Source organism: Orcinus orca, chromosome 2, assembly GCF_937001465.1.
Source record: "Orcinus orca chromosome 2, mOrcOrc1.1, whole genome shotgun sequence".
NCBI lineage: Eukaryota > Metazoa > Chordata > Mammalia > Artiodactyla > Delphinidae > Orcinus > Orcinus orca.
The window spans coordinates 81,413,924-81,433,462 of record NC_064560.1 but is presented as its reverse complement, the minus strand read 5'-3'; the positions used below and the strand labels follow the sequence as shown (position 1 = coordinate 81,433,462).

Sequence of the window (19,539 nt, the reverse complement as noted above, 5' to 3'; positions counted from 1 at the left end):
TATTTATTGAGTACTTGCTACAAGCTGGCACCATGAAAGGCACTGCAGAGGCCCCCAGGTAACATCTGTCCATCCAGCCATCTTTTATCCCTCCATCCACTCATCCACCCACCATCCATCTGTTCACCTGTCCATCCATCCATCCAAGCACCCATTTGTCTATCTATTCGCCCATCCATCCATCCATCTACCCATATATCCATCCGTCCAATCATCCATTTGTCCATTAATTCACCTATTTACCCATCTACCCATCCATTTATCCATCCATCCACCCATCCATTTGTCCATCCATCCATCCATCCATCCATCCACCCATCCACCTGCCCACCTGTCTGTCTGTCCATCCATCCCAGATCTGTGCTAGGGCTGGAGCATGCAGTTTCACCACATACATCAGGAGGCCTCATGGCCAGACATGGGCAGCAGTGATGGGGGTATAGGCCCAACTGGGAGGGGGTTATGGAGACGAGCCTGGAGCAGAGTGACCTTTCTTCACTCCTGTTTTGGTGTTGAACATGAGAGCCAAAAGTCAACTGTGACTCTGCTCAGTGGCCCAGGAGGTTGCAGAGAGGGTCCCAGCTCTACCCTGGGCATAGCTGGAGAATCCCAATATCCTTCCCTACTTGCTCCAGCTCCTTGTTCCCAGGGTGCAGGGAGCAAATTTGAACTGGGGGTGGGTCCTGGTTCTGTGCTCTCCCTTCAAAACCACGGCCATGCCCTTGTGCTTCAAAAGCCTCAGTGATTATTCCTGTTCATTAAACTCAGGCTGGAACATTGGCTCGACAACTCCTCAGGCTCCTCTGAGGGGCAAATGGGCTCATGACTGGGATGACGCTTTGGAACAGTGACCTGCGCATGTGCGTTACTGTGATGGAGCCTGCTGGTAGAAATCAGCTCCAGCAAAACCAGTCCTGAATATTAACGTCCACTTCTCATCCCAAGGCTTCACATCATCTTCCTGTGAGTTTACTGAGCAAATGCTAGATGCGGGATTGTAAACAGGATCTCGCCTCTGGGCAAAAACACTTAAAATCCCTAAAATACAACACCTAATTGGTGTTGACTGTTAAGACTAACACGCAGTATAACTGCTTCATCCTCACATCTGGGCATGTCTGAGAGCTTCCTCACATGCTCTAGGCCACAGCACACCTGTTCCCTCTTCTTCAGTGTGTACCTGGGGAGGGGGAATCAGGAGCATAGGGATACCCCACCCACCCAGTGAAAACCCCCTGAGGAAGACAAGGGGTGACCTGGACAGAGGCTGGGCCAGACCCCCCCTCCTGGTGGGACCAAGAAGCAAGAGCGGTGGAGTGAGGTCCAGATGGCATGGAAGTCGGTGGCAGGAATGAAAAGGCACAGTGCAGATTTGGGGGTGTCCTGGCTTAAACGGCAGCCACAGCCTTAGCGGCCACCCCAGCAAGAGCCCATGTCATGGACAAGGAAACCAGTCTGGGCAGCCGGTGGGGTCTTGCCCAAGGGCAGTCACCCGGCCGCACAGAGGCGCAGCTTGGGTGCAGGCCCCCCAGGACACTTCCCCTGTCCCCCTCCCCAAGGTGAGGTGACCACACCTCCTGTTTTGCTTAGGAAAGTCCTGCTTTGTGGGTCACCAATGGCCAGTGGCCACTCTCCCTCCTCCAAATGTACCAATTTGGATAAATTGTAGAGTCATCATCCATGGTGATTATCTATGGTGACATAGCTATCAGTTTCTGGTGTACCCTCCCATCCAAACGTATAAGCACACATGGATGGACCTAGAGATTATCATACTAAGTGAAGTAAGTCAGAGAAAGATAAATATCATATGATATCACTTATGTGTGGAATCTAAAAAATGATACAAATGAACTTATTTACAAAACAGAAACAGATCCACAGACATAGAAAACAAACTTATGGTTACCAAAGGGGGAAAGGGGGAGTGATAAATTCGGAGTTTGGAATTAGCATATACACGCTACTATATATAAAATCAATAAACAATAAGGACCTAATGTATAGCACAGGGAACTATACTCAATATCTTGTAATGACCTATAATGGAAAAGAATCTGAAAAAGAATATATATATATGTACAACTGAATCACTTTGCTGTACACCTGAAACTAACACAGCATTGTAAATCAACTATATTTCAATAAAAATTTAAAAAATATAAGCATATATGTGTTTGTGTGTGTGTGCATACGCGCACATATATAGGAATATGAATGTATGTGCATATTTAGATTCTATACACATACCCTCCCCCTACCTCTAGGTGAAAGGCAGGGCACTACATGGGCTATTCTGACCCTTGATTTTCCTCTTAACAGTACATCCCAGAGAGGCCTCCGTCATAGTATGTGGGTCTCCTCCCCTCTCACAGCTGCACGGCAGCATTTCTGTCAGTGGTGGGACTCGACCCCTTCTCCCAGGCAGGGTTTGGAGCCATGACGACATCTTTGATGAGCTGGCACATAGGTGCAGAGGGGGGCTGGAGAGTCACCCTGAGGGGCTCACAGGGGCTGAGGCCAGCAGGCCTCCTGCTGTGGGCCTTTGTATCCAGTCAGGAACTGTGTCTGCCCAGATGGGAAGCTTTTCCAAAAGATTTCCTAAGGCACAGTGTAGGCTGCTAGGGCCTTACTAAATGCTATGGCCTGGGGATCCAGGACGGAAGGAGGGTGGCACCCCTGGCACTTTGAGGGGACCAAGAGGGTCTCGGGCTCTGACAGGAGCTTCTCAACTGTGGCCAGGGTAGCCTGGGGGTGAGGACTCATTTCACTGCCTAAAATGAATACGCTGGGGTCATTTGTGTGACAAATATTTACTGAGTATCTGCTCTGGGTATAGCACTGTTGCTAGGGGTGTGTGTGTGTGTGTGTGTGTGTGTGTGTGTGTGTGTGTGTGTGTGTGCATGTGTGCACATGTATGCAGGTCTAAGCGGTAGAGACAATTAACAGATGATCAAACAAATAACTTTCAGGTGTTAATAAGCACAGTGGTAAAAAGGGGCTGCTTTATACAGGAAGGTCAGGGAAGGCTCCTGACAGATGAAGAGCTGGCTTCAATCATATTTTCAATTAGCAATGTCTTTAAAAATTTGACCTGGATTCCACATTTGCAAATGTGAGAACTCGTTAGGTGAACAAACATTCTTCCTGCTTGGTTCACTGGTAAAAGTCACAGCACCTTGAGGAATATTTGTAAGAAAGTCTCCTTTTCCACAAGGGGCCAAGCCCTGACCCTGCGGGGTGGGCACCTCCCAGCAGTGGCATGCCACTCACCTTTCCTTAAAAGACTGACTTAAGTTCATACCTCTGAGACTGTACATCAGGTAACCATTTAGGATTCTAGTTATTTCTGAAAAAGTCCAATAAAATAGAAAGGCAGCAAACATATTATGAAATTATGTAGACACAGCAATGAAATTATGGAAAGTCAGTTACAAAATGAGCAGCACACAAGAGAAATAGGGGCCTGGGGTGTCAGTCACTCTGTGGGGGCTGCCCAAGAGTCCTTGAAATGGCCCCCCTCTCTCAGCCTCTTTTTCTCTTTGTTCAAACAGCCTCTCAGCCTCCATAACCTGTCTCATCTAATGGTGAGCAAGTCAGCTTTTCTTTTATAAAAGGTTAAAGAACAAAATTGATTACTTTCATCACAAATCTCAGGATAAGTTCTTGATTCTTGCTTTTCATGCCTGTTTTGCATTTGATAAGAGCATGGGTTTATGTTTGTGGTCAGTTCCAAGTTCAGATCCTGGCTCTGTCTCTTCTGGGCTGTGGGATGCTGGGAACTGACTTAATTTTCTGAAACTCAGGTTTCTGTCATTGGCCATGATAAGGACAGCTTTGCAGCCCTGCTTGACGCAGAACATAACACATGTGCTCAGTAGACGACATGGCTCTAAATCCTGCCTGATGATGCTATTCTTCCCCATCTCTAGGGAATCCTTATCCTCTAAGAAGGCCAGCCCTCCCTGCACGAGTGTGGGAAAATGGTGTGAGCACTCATCCCACGAGGGCTGGCCTTTGCTCCCCGCCTGCTAATGGCTCAGGTCTGGGCACTGGTGTCATGGGCTCCAGGCAGGAATGCCTCCCCTGGGGGTGTGTGGAGGCACAAGTGCTTAGCTCCGTGCCTGCTGCTCCTGGATCTGGTTCTGTAGGTACACACAGCCCCAAGTGGCCAGCACTGAGCTATGGTTTGGAAAAGAATCAAAAAGAAGCATTGGGTTGGCTGCACCAACAGGATACTGCAGTCTGAAGGGGAGACAATATAAAACATACACAAGTCCTGCATGAGCAGGGTGCAGGACAGGGCTATGTGCACAGTGGTGCATTCTGGCTGGAGGACAGAAAAGGGAGTCCCAGGGAACCAAAAAGTACCTGGAAGATTATAAAAAGAGGGCTTCAGAAAACAATCCCATGAGGTTGTTTATGAACTCCTGGACTCCCCTCTCCCCAACTGTGAGCTATGCATGCGTGGATCTGTCCTAATCAGTACACCAAAGGCTCTGACGACTTACTGAAGAGACCCCCGCCCAGGTCACAGACTGCATAATGTGAAGCTTAGCCAAATAGGACAGCAAAGGCTTTGAAAACCACAGCCCAGAGAAGGCAGGTTGAAATTTACAGGATGAACCTACCTGATAGAATTAAAAAGTCAACATTTTTCTTAGATTATAAACAAGACTCAGAATCTCATAAGATCCAAAATGTCCAGGATGCAATCCAAATGTACTCGACATATGAAGAACCACAAAAATCTCAATGCCCAAGGAAGAGAGCAATCAAAAGACACCAACTCTGAGTTGGTAGATATCGGAATTATCTGACAAAGATTTTAAAGAAGTCATTATGAAAATGCTCCAATAAGTGATGGAAATTTTAGACCCTAAATATACAACAATTGGAAGAAAAAATTCACTGAGTGGACTCAACAGCAGATTGGAGATGAGAAAGAAAAAGGGTCAGTAAATCTGAAGATGGATCAACAGATGACCCAATCTGAAGAAGAGGGAGAAGAAAAGATTGACAAAATGAGGATTTCAGTGACTTGTCAGTCAACGCCAAAGGTGTAATACTCATGTCATGAGGGTCCAATAAGGAGAAAGAGTACAGTGCCCCTAAAAAGAAAAAAAAATTTAAATAAATAATGACTGAAAGCTTCCTAAGCTGTGCAAAGATACAAACCTGTAGATTTAAGAAGCTCAGAGAACTAAAGAGGATAAACCTAAAGAAATCCATGGCCAGACACAACAAAATCAAATTGCTGAAACCTAAGGACAGAGGAAAAATGTTGAAAGCAGCCAGATAAAAGTGACACTCTCAACAGGGGAACAATAATTCGAATGACTGTAGATTTCTCATCAGGAACCACTGGAAGCCAGAAGAAGGAGAAACAAGATTTTTAAAGGATGTTAAACTAGAATTCAATATCCAGTAAAAATATCCTTCAGGTATAAAGGTGAAATAAACATATTCTCAGATGAAGAAAAGGGGATTCATAACCACCAAATCTCCCTAAAAAAATTAAAGGAAAATGTTCAGATTGAAAGAAAATGATACAAGAAGAAATGTTGGAATATCAGAAATGGAGGAAGCACAACAGAAACAGTCATGATCTGCATACCTATTAACAGACTATCCTTTTCCTCTTGAGTTCTTTAATATATATTTGAAGACTCACATTAAAATTATTATATTGGCTGGTGGGGTATTTAAAGTATGTAGATGCAATACATAAGAAAATTAAAACATAAAGGAGAAGATAAGGGACCCATATAGTGACAAGGATTTTGAATTTCACTTGAATTCCAAAAGGGATTGCTTAAAGTATGTATATTGTAATTACTAGAGCCACCACTTTTTTTTTTTTTTTTTTCAGTACGTGGGCCTCTCGCTGTTGTGGCCTCTCCCGTTGCGGAGCACAGCCTCCGGACCCGCAGGCTCAGTGGCCATGGCTCACGGGCCTAGCCGTTCCGCGGCATGTGGGATCTTCCCAGACTGGGGCACAAACCCGTGTCCCCTGCATCGGCAGGCGGACTCTCAACCACTGCGCCACCAGGGAAGCCCTAGAACCACCACTTAAAAATTATATGAAGAGATGTTAAAATCACAAAAGTTAAATTAAAATAGAAACTTAAAAAATTCAAATAACTGAAACAAGGAAAGGGTAACATAGGAACAAAAAAAAAAAAACAAAAGGAAAAAGAGAACAAATAATAAAACAAAAAAGCTAAATTCAAGCATGTCAATCATTACATTAAATACAGATTGTTTAAATGCAGCAGTTAAAAGATAGAAATTGTTAGAATCAATAAAAACTATTTGCTGTGTTGAAGAAACTCACTTCAAATATAATGATATAGGTAGGTTAAAGGTAAAAGGATGGAAAATTACAGATCATGAAAATTTTAATCAAGAGAAAACTAGAGAAACTTTATCAATATCAGGCAAAGTAGACTTCAGAGCAAAGAAAATTGCCCCAGATAAAAAGAAATACTACATAATGATAAAAGGATAAGATTCAGTAAGAAGATAGAATAGTCCTAAATGAACGTGGATTTAACAATAAGACTTCAAAATACTTAGAAGAAAAAACTGACAAAACTGAAAGGAGAAACAGAAACAGCCACAAGTACAATTGTAGGGCTACAAACTTCTCTCTTGGTAACTGAAAGAACAAGTAGACAGAAAATCATCAAGTGTATAGAAAATTTGAACAAAACCATCAGTCGATTGGATCTAACTGACATCAACAGAATACTCCATCTAACAAGTACAGAATACACATCTTTTTAAAATGCACATGGAATATTCACAAAGATAGACAATATGCTTACTCCTTAACAAAACTGAACACATTTTAAGTAATTTAAATCATACCAATTATGTTGTCAGACCATAATGCAATTAAACTAGAATTAGTAAAGAAAGACAACAAAAACATATTACACAATACACTTTTAAATAATTCAGTGGTAAAAGAGAAAGTCTCAAGGGAAATTAGAAAATATTTTAAACAGAATGAAAATAAAAATGCAACGTATCAAAATTTGTTGTATGCGGCTAAGCAGTACTTAGAGGGAAATTTATAGCCCCAAAATGCATATATTACAAAAACGAAAGATCTCAAATCAATAATCTAAACTTTCACCTGAACAAAGTAGAAGAATCAGTGTAAAATAAACCCAAAGCAAGCAGAAGGAGGGAAACTCTAAAGGTAAGAGCAGAAACCAATGAAATTAAAATCTAAAAGTCAATAGGGATAATCAATTGAGATAAAACTGGTTCTTTTAAAAGAACTTTAATAAAATTGATAGAACTTTAGCAAGGCTGACCAAAAAAAAAAAGAGAAAGACACTAATTGCTGAGTCTGAAAAGAAAGGGAATATCACTAAAGTCCCTCCAAGATATTTATAAGTTAAAAAAGGGAAAATTACAAACAATATTATGCACATAAATTCAACAACTTAGATGAAATGGAACAATTTCTCAAAAACAACAAGCTACCCAAACCTATTTGTTTTCTGTAACTATTAAAAAAATTGAATTTATAGTTAATAAACTTCTGAAAAGGAAATGTTTGGTTGCAGATGATTTCATAGGTTCAGTGAAGTCTACCAAACATTTAAAGAATAAATATTACCAGTTCTATACAATCTCTTCTAGAAAATAGAAGAGGAGGTAATAGTTCCCAACTTGTTTTATGAGACTAGCATTACTCTGATACCAAAACTAGACAAAGACAGTAGTATATAAAAAGAAAACTACATTCCAATAACCTCCATGGTCACAGATGCAAAAATTCTCAACATAATATTGCCAAATTGAATGAACAAAATAAAAAGTTCAGTACACCAAGAGAAAGTGGAATTAATCCCTGGAATTCAAGGATTCCCTGCAATGGAATCCCTGGTTCAATATTCAAATATCATTCAATGTAACCCACCACATTAATGGTCTAAAGACAAAAAAAAAATCCACATGATCATATTAATTGATGTAGAAATGTATTTGATAAAATTCAGCTTTCATTAATGACAGAAACTCTTGACAAAAGGAATAGAAAGAAACTTCCTCAACCTGATAAAAGATACCTACTAAAAACCTATAACAAACATCATATTGATGAAAGATTTCTGACTAAGACTGATAACCAGGGAAGGGTGTCCTCTCTCACCATGTCCACTCAACATCATACTAGAAATCCTAGTTAGTGCGATAAGTCAAGAAAAAGAAATAAAAGGCATAGAGATTGGAAAGGAAGAAATAAAACTATCCCTACCCATAGATGATATGAATGTCTCTGTGGAAAATCCCAGGGAATCGACAAAAAACCTCTTAGAGCTGATAAATGAGTTTCGTGACATCACAGAATACAAAGTCAAAACAAACATCAAATCACATTTCTATAACTAGCAATGAATAATTGCAGACCCAAATGAAAACACATACACATGTGCATGTACACACACACACACACACGCACATTTACAATAGCTCCAAATGAAATATTCAGGTATAAATCTAATAAAACATGTATGGAACTTGTGTGATGAAAATTATAAAATGCTAATGAAACAAATCAAAGAAGATCTAAATAAATGAAGAGACATATAGTGTCTCCCTAATACATGGAAAAAGATGTGTAAGTAGACTCAACATTTTAAAGATTTCAATCCTCCCCAAATTCATGTATAGATTTAATGCAATACCAATAAAAATCCTAGCAGGATAGTTTTCAGATATAGATAAGGTGATTCTATAAATTTGTATGGGAAAGCAAGAAAAAAAAAGACCAGAAATATTGAAAAAAGAGAATAAAGTTGGAGGAATGATGCTACCCAATTTTAAGACTTATTATAAAGTGACAGTATCCAAGAGGGTGATATTGTCAAAAGCATTGACACATATTTCAATGCAACATAATAGAGAAACTCCCCTCAAAACCCATATAAATATTGCCTATTGGTTTCTGAAAAAGGTAAAAGCAATTCAGTGATGAAAGAATAGTCTTTTCAAGAAATGATATTGGAAAGTCGGACATTCATGTGTAAGTAAATGGAACCCTGATCTGTTCTCCATCACTATAGTTTTGCCTTTTGGATAATGTCGTATAAATGACATCATACATACAACATATAACTTTTTGAGACTTGATCCTTTCATGCAAGTTGTTGCATGTATCAATAGTTTGTTTTTAATTCATGAATAGTATTCCATAATATTGATGTACTCCAATTTGTTTATCAATGGACATTTGAGTTATTTCCAGTTTTTGGCAATTATGAGTAGAACTTCTATAAACATTTTACATAGAACTTTGTGTGAATGTACATTTTCATTTCTTTGGGGCAGATTTTCTCAATCTTGGCACTATTGAAATTTTGGACCAGATAATTCTTTGTTTTGGGGTGCTGTTCTGTGCATTTTAGAAGGTTTAGCAGCATCCCCGGCTTCTGCTCATTAGATTCTAGCAGTATCCAGCCCACCCTCCAGTTGTGACAACCAAAATATCTCTAGACCTTGCCAAATGTCCCATGGGGGCAAAATCATCCCTGGTTGCGAACCACAGCTCTAGGGTAAATACTTAGGAGTAGGACTGCTGGGTCATATGGCAAACGTATTTTTAAATTTACAAGAATCTGTCAAACTGTATTCCAGAGTGGTTGTGTCATTTTACATCACCAACAATGTGATGTAAAATTTGCTTTGCATTCTCACCACCACCTGGTATTGCCAGTATATTTTCTTTTCGACCTTCTTACAGGTATGTAGTGGTTTTAATTTTCATTTCCCTAATGGGGTCTACATTGTATTCTTCAAACTGAGAGGGTCCTGGTTTTCTCCCTGCCTCCCAAGAGTATAGTGACTGTTGGATATTGCTTGGTAATTTAAAATAATTCCTCTCATTAATTCATCATAGAACTAATGCTTACAAAGGTTTTCAATATTTGGCAAGGAGGAAAGGGAGACTCAGGGAGGCTGAGTTGGAAAATGCCTTTCTGTACATTCACAGAGAAAGACAACTGATGGTAAAGGTTTAGTCTGTTGTTAATGAAGGCTGGGATCTGAAATGATACTCCCTTGAAACACATCCTGGAATTGGACTAGAAAACAAAGAGGCCTTATTCTATCACTCACAGAAAAGAGCAAGAACCCAATTCTCTATAAACAGAGACAGAGGCTTCTGAGCCAAGGGGTAGGAGGAAAAGCAGGGACCAGGGAACCTGGGAGGCAGAATACCTGAATTTGAACTATGGCTTTTCCACTCAGTAGATTACCCTGGACAAATCATTTTTATCCTGAATCCAAGTTTCCTCATACTTTAAATGAGAGTTACAATCCTTATCTCACAGGGTTACTGTGATGGCAGAATGAGATAGTGTGTGTGCAAATGCACAGCACATAGCAGGCAATTAATACATGTTGAGTTAATGAATAAATCTTTTTCACAGCCTATAAAGACAAAGTAAGAAGTTGAATATATTTAGTCTTTGATTTTATATAATTGTTTTATTTCAAATTAGCCAACCTGGACTGAGTGCCAGGAAGCTGATAGCTTTCTGTCTGATTTATTTCCTTTGATGACATCATTCATTCCATGAATTTAAAGTTAGAATTTTATACCCAGACAAACTATCCACCAAGGGTGAGACAGAATAAAGACAGATTCAAATACACAAGGATCCAAAAAAGTCTATTTGCAAGTACACTCTTTCTTGAGAAGCTATAAAGCTTGTCACAGTGTATGCTCTGGGAAACTGCAGGGTTCTGGACTCAGGTCTGGGTCTGCATTCTAGCCCCAGCAGTTACAAACTGGAGGTAAGTCAATTAATCTCTCAGAGCATTAGTTTTCCAACGTACAAAGGAGGATGATGCCTAATTTATAAAGTGGAGATAAAGGGTGTAAGGTGGTGACACTTAGGTAGTATGTAAGGCAGGTAGGTGCCCAGCAGAGGTTCATGCCTTCCTCTCTCCAATCCTCACTGTGTCCAGTGCAATCCTATAAGCTGTTTTTGTGTTCCATTCCCAGAGGTCCAGGCTCTGGAGGTCAGGCTGCAGAGTATACAGTGCAGTAACCCTGACATATAAGCTCACAGGAAGGATCTGCTCTACAGTCAGAGACTCCTGACAGCCCCTAAAAGCTCCAACGTTTTCAAGACTCAAAGGAATGAATTTCTAAGGGTGGAATATCAGACACTGAGATGAGCGACTGTGAGGCGAATGTGATAACCACTACACTATGGACAGTGAGATGAACCAGTGGAAAGTCAGGGAAAAGGAACACATTTCAAGTATTTGGGATGGGCCTTTACAACATACCATATAGGCAGCAGGCAGGCCAACTCACAGGCTGAGTGTGACAATGTCTTAATAAACATTATTTTTACAGTTGTATAAACTTCTTTCCAAACACTTTCAAACCCATGATTTCACCGCCTCATCCCAACAGCATCAGAGAATGTGGCTGATTGCTTTCATGGCCACAGAGCCTTCTTACTGCTGTGTACTTGTCTATTTGCAATGTGACCTTGCCCCTCCTCTTATTAAGGATGGAGTCTCTTTCTCTGCCCAGAGGCTGGCTCAGCCATGGGACTTGCTTTGGCAAGTGGGACATTAGTAAACACGATGCAAGCAGAGAGTTGAGCCGCACCTCCACAATGGGGGCTGCCTCCTCTTCCTGCTCTGATCCATGTTGTAAGGAGCCTGAGCCTTCTCAAGGATGAAAGCCCATCTGGACAGAGGCCCAGCGAGAGCCAGAGCTGTGAACCAGGCCATCCTGGACTATGCAGCCCCACCCACACCAACTGCCAGATGCTGCAGCCCCAGGAGCAGCTCCAGGCAATTCCAGACCAGACTGCTGACCCCCAGCATACGAGCAAATCCAGTGGGTCTGCTTTAAGCCACCCAGTTTTGGTGTGGTTTTCTCCACAACCATCAAAAACCGATACAGCCTGGCAGGGACGTTATTACCAAGTGCATTTTACATCTGAACAACACGGACGTTCAGAGAGACGGGCCTGAGATCACACACCCAGCCTGGGACTCTAACCCAGGTCATCTGAGTCTGGGCCTCTGGTCGGGGTCCACCAGGCATCCCCCCTTCCTAGTTCTCAGTTGCCTTGAAACCAGATGAAGCTCCCAGAGGCCACCACTAACTAACTGCTTTCAGAGATTTTACCGGTTTTGGAACAAGTAATGGATTCCTCCCGTTGCACACACCCCCTCTTCCCGCAGTGTCCAGCATGGGGTGGGGGGGGGGGCAGCGCTGCACGTGCCAGCCGGTGACGGACAACTTCAGCTCAGCACTGCTTTCCCTGCAGACCTGCATGACTTAGGCTGGACTTATTTTCTTCTCTCCTCCGTGTCTTCCTTTTCCTTCTGGGGAGCAGCCCTCTTCCCCATGGCCCCACTTGCAGCCCTGGTGACGGGCGAGCCTAGTTCACCTTTGGTGGAGGGGCTGTAAACCCCAGCAGCAGTGTGAAGGAGGTCACACTTCACACGTCGTGCCTCAGAGGGTCTCTGGAGGAGCAGCAGCACAGAACGTCTGATTTCTCATTTTAGCCACAGAGAAACATACACGTTTTGATTCGCAAGTAGGAGCAGCAGAGACAACGGGTGCTGTAGTTCTGAGTGCGCCTGCGTGGAAGCCCCCGCCTCTGCCTGCTTCGGCTTTCACCATGTTTGCTGCGTCTGTGGGTGCAGGTGCCACCCCATCTTTCTCACACATCTGAACTCAGCAGGGAGCTCACGCTGGCCTTGCCTTCCTGAGGTCTTGGAGGGCATCCCGCTCTGTGGTCACCAGTCCTGAGCAGCCTGTCCACGGTGGCTCTCTGGCTGGTGGCCCGCCCTGCCCAGACCCCAGCCTGGTCTCCACCTTTCTCCGTGGTCAAGTTGTGTACAGGCATCCCTGCCTCCAGGGTCTCCTGCTGGGGCTTGGTCAGTGAGCCTGGGGACCGGCCACTGCGAGTCATGCAGGAGGAAGGCAGGAAGCAGGCCAAGCGCATCCCTGGGTCTGGCCCTTGGTCCCTTCCAGCCTCTTCAGATACTTAACCTGGTTGCTTTCTGGAAAAAAAAAGATACTGGGCCAGCGTCCATGCTGGGAGCCACAGTGTGGCGTCTGTCTCCATCTGTCCCAGGGCCAGGCGGCCAGGGGCTGGCTGGGCAGGAGCAGTGCTTGCACTTGTCACTCACCATGGTGGCCAGGTTCCCAGGGCATGGGGGGAACACGAGGAAAGCCACTGTAGTTTTTCTCGCCATTGTACCTGCAAATGCACTCATTTGCCCAGCTCTCTCCTTTCCTCAGGATAAACTCTGTGTGGCCTTTCTGGTCACTTTTCCTAGTTCTGTTCAGGGGGCTATCACATCAGCCCTGAGCCGAGCCCACTGCAGGCCTAGCCGGTTCTTCTCTGTTTCTCGCTTCACCTCCTCCCCATTCTCTGGCAGCACCTGTGTCTCCTGAGAGGCCAGCGCAGGCCAGACAGGAGAGGCCAGAGGGCAGCCAAGGCCATCTTGGCTCTCCTCCTTTGGGTGCCCGCTGGGCTTGGGGGAGGTCCTAATGCTGACTCCATTTCCAAGGACGTGCTTTTGCAGGTCTTCAGACCTCCCCCCAGCTGAGGGTCTCTGCCCTCCATTCCCTGGACAGAGGTAGTGGTGCCCCAAGCCAATGGCTGCGCCCGCCCTTCAGGCCTAGCCTCTGGGCTTCTCCCTCATAGGCAGAGTCCTGAAGACAGCGTGGCCCAGGCCTCCTCCCAGGATTCGCGCTCAGTCTCTGCAACCCTGGAGCCCCAGGGATGCTCCCCGTCCCTCAGCTCAGCACGAGGAGGGGACCCTCTTCCCCTTGCCAAGAGAAGACAGAGGCAAAATGCAGAGATGCTGACAACTTGCTCAAGAAAAGTCTCTCTTTTGGACTTTTGCACCCCAAGAGAAGGTGGACCCCCCAGCAGGGGTATACCTCCTAGAAGGAGGAAACAGTCCTGTTCTCTGTGGTGTGACCGCATAAGAGCTCTCCAGGGAGGAGGATGTGGGGAGGTCCCGTGAGAGTGACTAAAAGCCTCTGTGAGGGCTCTCTCACAGAGCTCAAATGTTACCATAGTAACGTGTCAGAACCAAAACAGCCTTGGTTCTAGAAGCTCCCCACCTGTGTCTGGGATCTACCTGCTGCTGTGGGTCCAGGTGACTGTCCGGAGCCCACACACAGCCCTGCAGACTGCAGTTATTGGGCCAGAAAACCCTGCGCCCTCCACATATATACAATGGAATATTACTCAGCCGTAAAAAGAAACAAAACTGAGTTATTTGTAGTGAGGTGGATGGACCTAGAGTCTGTCATACAGATTGAAGTAAGTCAGAAAGAGAAAAACAAATACCGTATGCTAACATATATATATGGAATCTAAGAAAAAAAAGAAAATGGTCATGAAGAACCTAGGGGCAAGATGAGAATAAAGACACAGACCTACTAGAGAATGGACTTGAGGATACGGGGAGGGCGAAGGGTAAGCTGTGACAAAGTGAGAGAGTGGCATGGACATATATACACTACCAAATGTAAGGTAGATAGCTAGTGGGAAGCAGCCGCATAGCACAGGGAGATCAGCTCAGTGCTTTGTGACCACCTAGAGGGGTGGGATAAGGAATGTGGGAGGGAGGGAGATGCAAGAGGGAAGAGATATGGGAACATATGCATATGTATAACTGATTTACTTTGTTATAAAGCAGAAACTAATACACCATTGTAAAGCACTTATACTCCAATAAAGATGTTAAAAAACAAACAAACAAAACAAAAAAACCCTGTGCCCTGGCTTGGGAGGGCATGGGGTGGGGGAGGATTGGAGCCCCTGGGACCATTTAAAATCCAGCAGAAACCAGACATGGGGCTGGGACACCACCTGCAGAGCATTTCTGTGCCATGATCTGTGCAGAGCGACAGGCAAAGGGATCCTCCCGAGGCCCTGGCACGTGTCAGAATCCTGCCTGCACCTGGGGTTGCCCACCCAGCACCTCTCACAGAAGAGGACACTAGTGGCCAGTATGATGCTTACCTGCTCCCCAAACCTTCTGGTCCAAGTTCCATGGAGGGAACTTAAAAAGACCAGGGCGGGAGTTCCCTGGCGGTCTAGTGTTTAGGATTACAGGCTTTCATTGCCGTGACCTGGGTTCAATCCCTGGTCAGAGTTGCGTGTTGTGGCCAAAAACACTTCCATCTTTACAACTGAAACCAAACTAATGGTGAAGGGGTCCTGCGAGGAGGGGGGCATTTGGAGGCACAGGGCAGCTACCATCGGGTTGGCAGGTCTCAGCAATGCCTGAGCGCCGGGCGAGTGGTCAGCTGGTCCAGCATCTTCTCCCCCGACCCCATATCCTCAGGGCGTAAGGAGTGGGAGAAAGAGGAGGGGACAGTAGGGGACACAGACGCTGCCCATCACCTAGGGGCCTCTATGTGGTGGTCCTGCCTCGACCTTGGCAAACCCGAGTCCCTGTGAGGGGCGACAGGGACAAACAGATGTCGTCTGCTGCCTGCCCCCACTCTCCTGCTCTGAGTCCTCTGGGGCCCCAGGGAGTAGCAGCAGTGCCCAGGCCATGGCCTTAGGAGTCAGATGACCCGAACCAGCCATGTGACTATCCGTCAAGTGCCTCCTGGATGGGAGGACTCGGGGGGGGACACAGTATGTGGTGACTGTGACCTGTTATTCTTATCATTACTGCTGTCATTCCCCACATCTTCCCCACCCTGGAAGAGTCACCAAGCAGGATCCAATGTACCAGCGTCTACAGAGCAGCAGGGACTAGAGGGACAATGGGGAAAAGGATGGCGAGGAACCCTTTAGACGCATCCCAGGCAAGACTCAGCAGTGTGGGAAAGTAGAGAGCAGGCTTTCAGGAGTGGATTGAGTCTTTAGGATATTTGTCCCCAAATGTCCTCAACAAGACAGACTTTTGGTGTTGACAAGTCTCCCGATTAAAACAAAGTGACAGGGAATTCCCTGGCTGTCCAGTGATTGAGACTTTCGCCTTCTAATGCAGGGGGTGCGGGTTCAATTCCTGGTCGGGGAATTAAGATCCCACATGCTTCGGGGCCAATAAAACAAAATGTAAAACAGAAGCAATATTGTAACAAGTTCAATACAGACTTTAAAAGTGGTCCACACAAAAAAACACAAAAAAACAAAGTGACAAAACAACCCTGTAGGAATAGTGTTTACAGGTTCCCTTATCATCTCTAAGCCTTGTCTTTGAAGGGCCTCTGTCTGGTGCCGGCCTGGAAAGCGCTAGGTCCTGCTGCAGAGGCTGAGGACCCGGATGCAGAGATGCATGGGGGCAGGGTAGGGCCTGGGATGCACTGCCTGCAGGGGCTGTCTAGAGCCTCTGATCCTTTCTTGGGTCTCCCGGCTGTCAACAAGCATCCTCTCTTGTGTTTGGCTGAGACTTTTTCTGGGGGGTGACAACCTGGCCCTCGGTTTCAAAAAGCTGGGGCCAAAGGGGCTGCAGCTGCCCTGTTGGCTGCACCTTCATTCCCACGTGGGGACGGTCCAGCCGTGTCTGCAGGAAGAACAGCCGCTGCCCACGTGTGCAGGGCAGTAGAGCCTGGGTGCCAGGAACACGCAGGATGTCCCTGGAGCCCGTCTGGGAGACGCTGGGCTCGCCTAACTATCTTTTGTTTCACTGTGACTTCTTAAAGACAGAAATTAGATGTTCAGATGAAAAATCACAAATCTGCAGCCTGAGGCTTCAGAGCCTGGTGAGTGCGTGGGCAGTGTGGGCCCTCCCGAGGCTGGCTGGGCGGTGAGTCCCTCCCTGCTGTGGTGTCGGGGGGCACATGTGAGCTCATGAGATGCACATGGGGACTGTGCACACTTTCGCCCAAACATCTGGCAGGGTCCTGCTGTCCCGCCCGACCCCCCACCACCTGCCCTGCATCCTTGGTAGAATCTAAGGTCTGAAGGCGGGAGTCGTTCTCATGTCGCCCCCAGCTTGGGGGTCCCGCGTCCTCCCAAACTTCCTGTGCCGCTGGGGGTGGGGGCACGGCCGGGGCAGCACTTACCCACCGCCCGAGCCGCCGTGCTTGCTGATGTGCGTGCGTGGCTCGCTGGAGGCCAGCTTCAGCAGCTCTGTCCACTCTCGCTCCCACTCTTCCTCTGTGTACACCAGCCCTGACTGGCGCAAAGGGGGGCGGGCTCAGGAGGGGGCGGCCACCCCTTACCCCCACCCAGGTGATCCTGGCCGAGAGCCTCACCTCCCGGTTTCGTCAGCCCCTGGGCCTGGGGCACCTGTTAGTGGCCGAGGACCATCCCCATTTGCTCTGACAGAATTTGTTCAGAACCCCCAATCTCCAACCTCCATGCCATTGGGAGTCCACCCAGTAATAGGGGTTATTCCCAGGGGTGAGAACGACCAGTGTAACCTGTACGCACACCGGGCAGGGCACCGACCACTGACACGTGCGTAGGGACCCGGGCAGACCCATCTTCAAGGGCTTCCAGGCCAGCGAAGGGCCAGTGCTCACCGAGGTTCAGGGATGAGGATTCCCTTTGGACTGAGCACACACACTGGGGCTGGGGCCGTGGGCCGTGCCAGGGCCAATCTGTGGCTGCACTGGCAGTGACCTGACGGGTGACCATCTAATTCACCATTCAGGTCGGGACAGCCTTGCGAGTGAAGGCGATTGGTTTTCATAATTACACCAGGACGGGTGGGGGAAATGGACGTCTGGTCGCTGTGGGCAGGGCCTGATGTTGCAATGGGCTCCTCTTTAGTGGGTCTGAGTGGGGGACGGAGCCATTGCTGCTGATCTCACAAGACATACTTGGCCTCGGGGCCCAGATCCGGACCCCACCCTGGCTTTGGCCACGCATGGTGTGGTCCCGGCTCTGCCACGCCGACAGGTACCTACCTCCTTGTTCTGCTGCGTCTGCTGCCACCTCCATCTTCGCTTCAGGGCCTCCCTCTCGGCCCCCGTCCTCATCATGGTGTAGAGAGCTTTCCGCAAAACCAGGTCCCGGTCGTGGAAGCCCCACATACCTGCAGCCGGGAGGCCCGTGAGGGGCAGAGGAGAGAGGAGGGACGTGAGGAGGAGGGGGGCAGGCCGGCAGGCGCTGAGACCACCACCACCTTCCAGCCTTGGCCCCTGCAGCTGTGTGAGCAGACTAGCTCAGTAGCCAGCTGTTCAGTTCTGACGATTAGCAAGCAGCTGCCCTCTGTGCTCCCTTGTGATGTTTCCCGTGGATGCAGGCAGCGGTGAAGGAGCACGGCCCCTCCTTAGAGCTACAACAGTTTCGCTAAGTGCTGCCTGTCTCAGGGGCCCTTGGCAGGCTGCCCTCAACCTCTCAGGTTTGCTCTGAGGGATATAATGTTTGTGGTTCGGGCCTTGTGTTCGAGTGGGAGAGAGTCTGTGGGGACAATCGGTGATGTGCCCTCACACAGGGCCCAGAGCCAGGATGGCAGTCAGACTCCGGCTTCTTCGGGGGTCTGCCGCATCTGATGTCTGTGGCCCTGAGGCATCTCAGCACACATCTGGGGCCCCCGGAGAGCACCTGCTTCTGAAGGAAGTGCCCCTCCCGGCCTGTGCCGGGTGCCCAGGGGTCAATAAAGACAAACCAGCATCTCTGAGTATGCCTTTGGCACAGCTCAGAAGTGGCCAAGAAACCCAACCAATGGAAGAAGCATCGTGAAAGAGAGATGCAGCTCTGGCTACAGGGAGAGAGTGGGGGAATTCATTCATTAATTCATTTGTTTAATTGAATCCCATTAATTCCACCTAATTCCATACTTATTTCACAGTAGGGGTGAGGCACCATTCTGAGTGCTGGGAATATCCACAGCAGCAACCAGGACAGACAATTCCTAAAATCCCACAGAGCCCACATTGAGGGGCGGAGAGGCAGACATCGAATTAGCATGGAACACCCTATGTTGCGGGCAGCAGCACCGTCGGGGGGATGAAGCAGGCCAAGAGGGCAGAGTGGTGGGTGGTTTGGTCACGGCGTGAGTGGAGACATTGGAGCAAAGACTTGAGTGGTGAAGGACGGGGCTGAGTCACAGGAAGAGGCCAGGGCTGGCCCCGAGGAGGCCCACGTGGCATACTAGGGAGGGAAAGGTGGCTGGAGCTGGGATGGAGGGGAAGAGGTGGAGACTGGAAAGGTGGACTTGAAGTGAGCTGGGACCCCCTGGAGAGCTTTCAGAGAGCAGTGACCCGCACTGACTGCTGATCAAAAGCCCAAACTGGCTGTACATCCTTTAGTGCAAAGACACGCGGATAACCTTGGGCTGCTGTGGGCTTTCTGTCCAGGGAGGCTTTGGTCTTTTTCTGCAGCACAGGCGGAGGGAGGTGGCTATCAACACTCCTTTTATGAACAGGCTGAGCTGAGCTTTCTCATCCCTCAGACCTGCCTGCAGCGTCCTCCCAGGCAGGGCAAGTCCCGGGTCCAGTCTACAGGCCATGGCTCCTTGTTCGGGTCTCTTTTGCAAAGAGGGTCTCCTTGTCCCATACATGTTTGCCCACAAGCCTGACCCCAGGATTACCGTCATTTCTATGTGTGCCCC

The 19,539-nt window shown here is 47.0% G+C and overlaps 1 protein-coding gene across 1 annotated transcript in view; it reads right to left on the bottom strand.

Annotated features, from left to right (window-relative positions):
* The window catches only part of LOC101281390 (OTU domain-containing protein 7A), a 387,881-nt gene that overhangs the window by 31,852 nt on the left and 336,490 nt on the right, over positions 1-19,539 (bottom strand). The window contains exons 8-9 of the mRNA XM_049706859.1: positions 17,891-18,018; positions 17,042-17,154 (exon numbers count right to left, since the gene is read on the bottom strand). Of these exons, the coding sequence (XP_049562816.1) occupies positions 17,042-17,154; positions 17,891-18,018 (241 nt within the window). The remainder of the gene's footprint in view (positions 1-17,041; positions 17,155-17,890; positions 18,019-19,539) is intronic.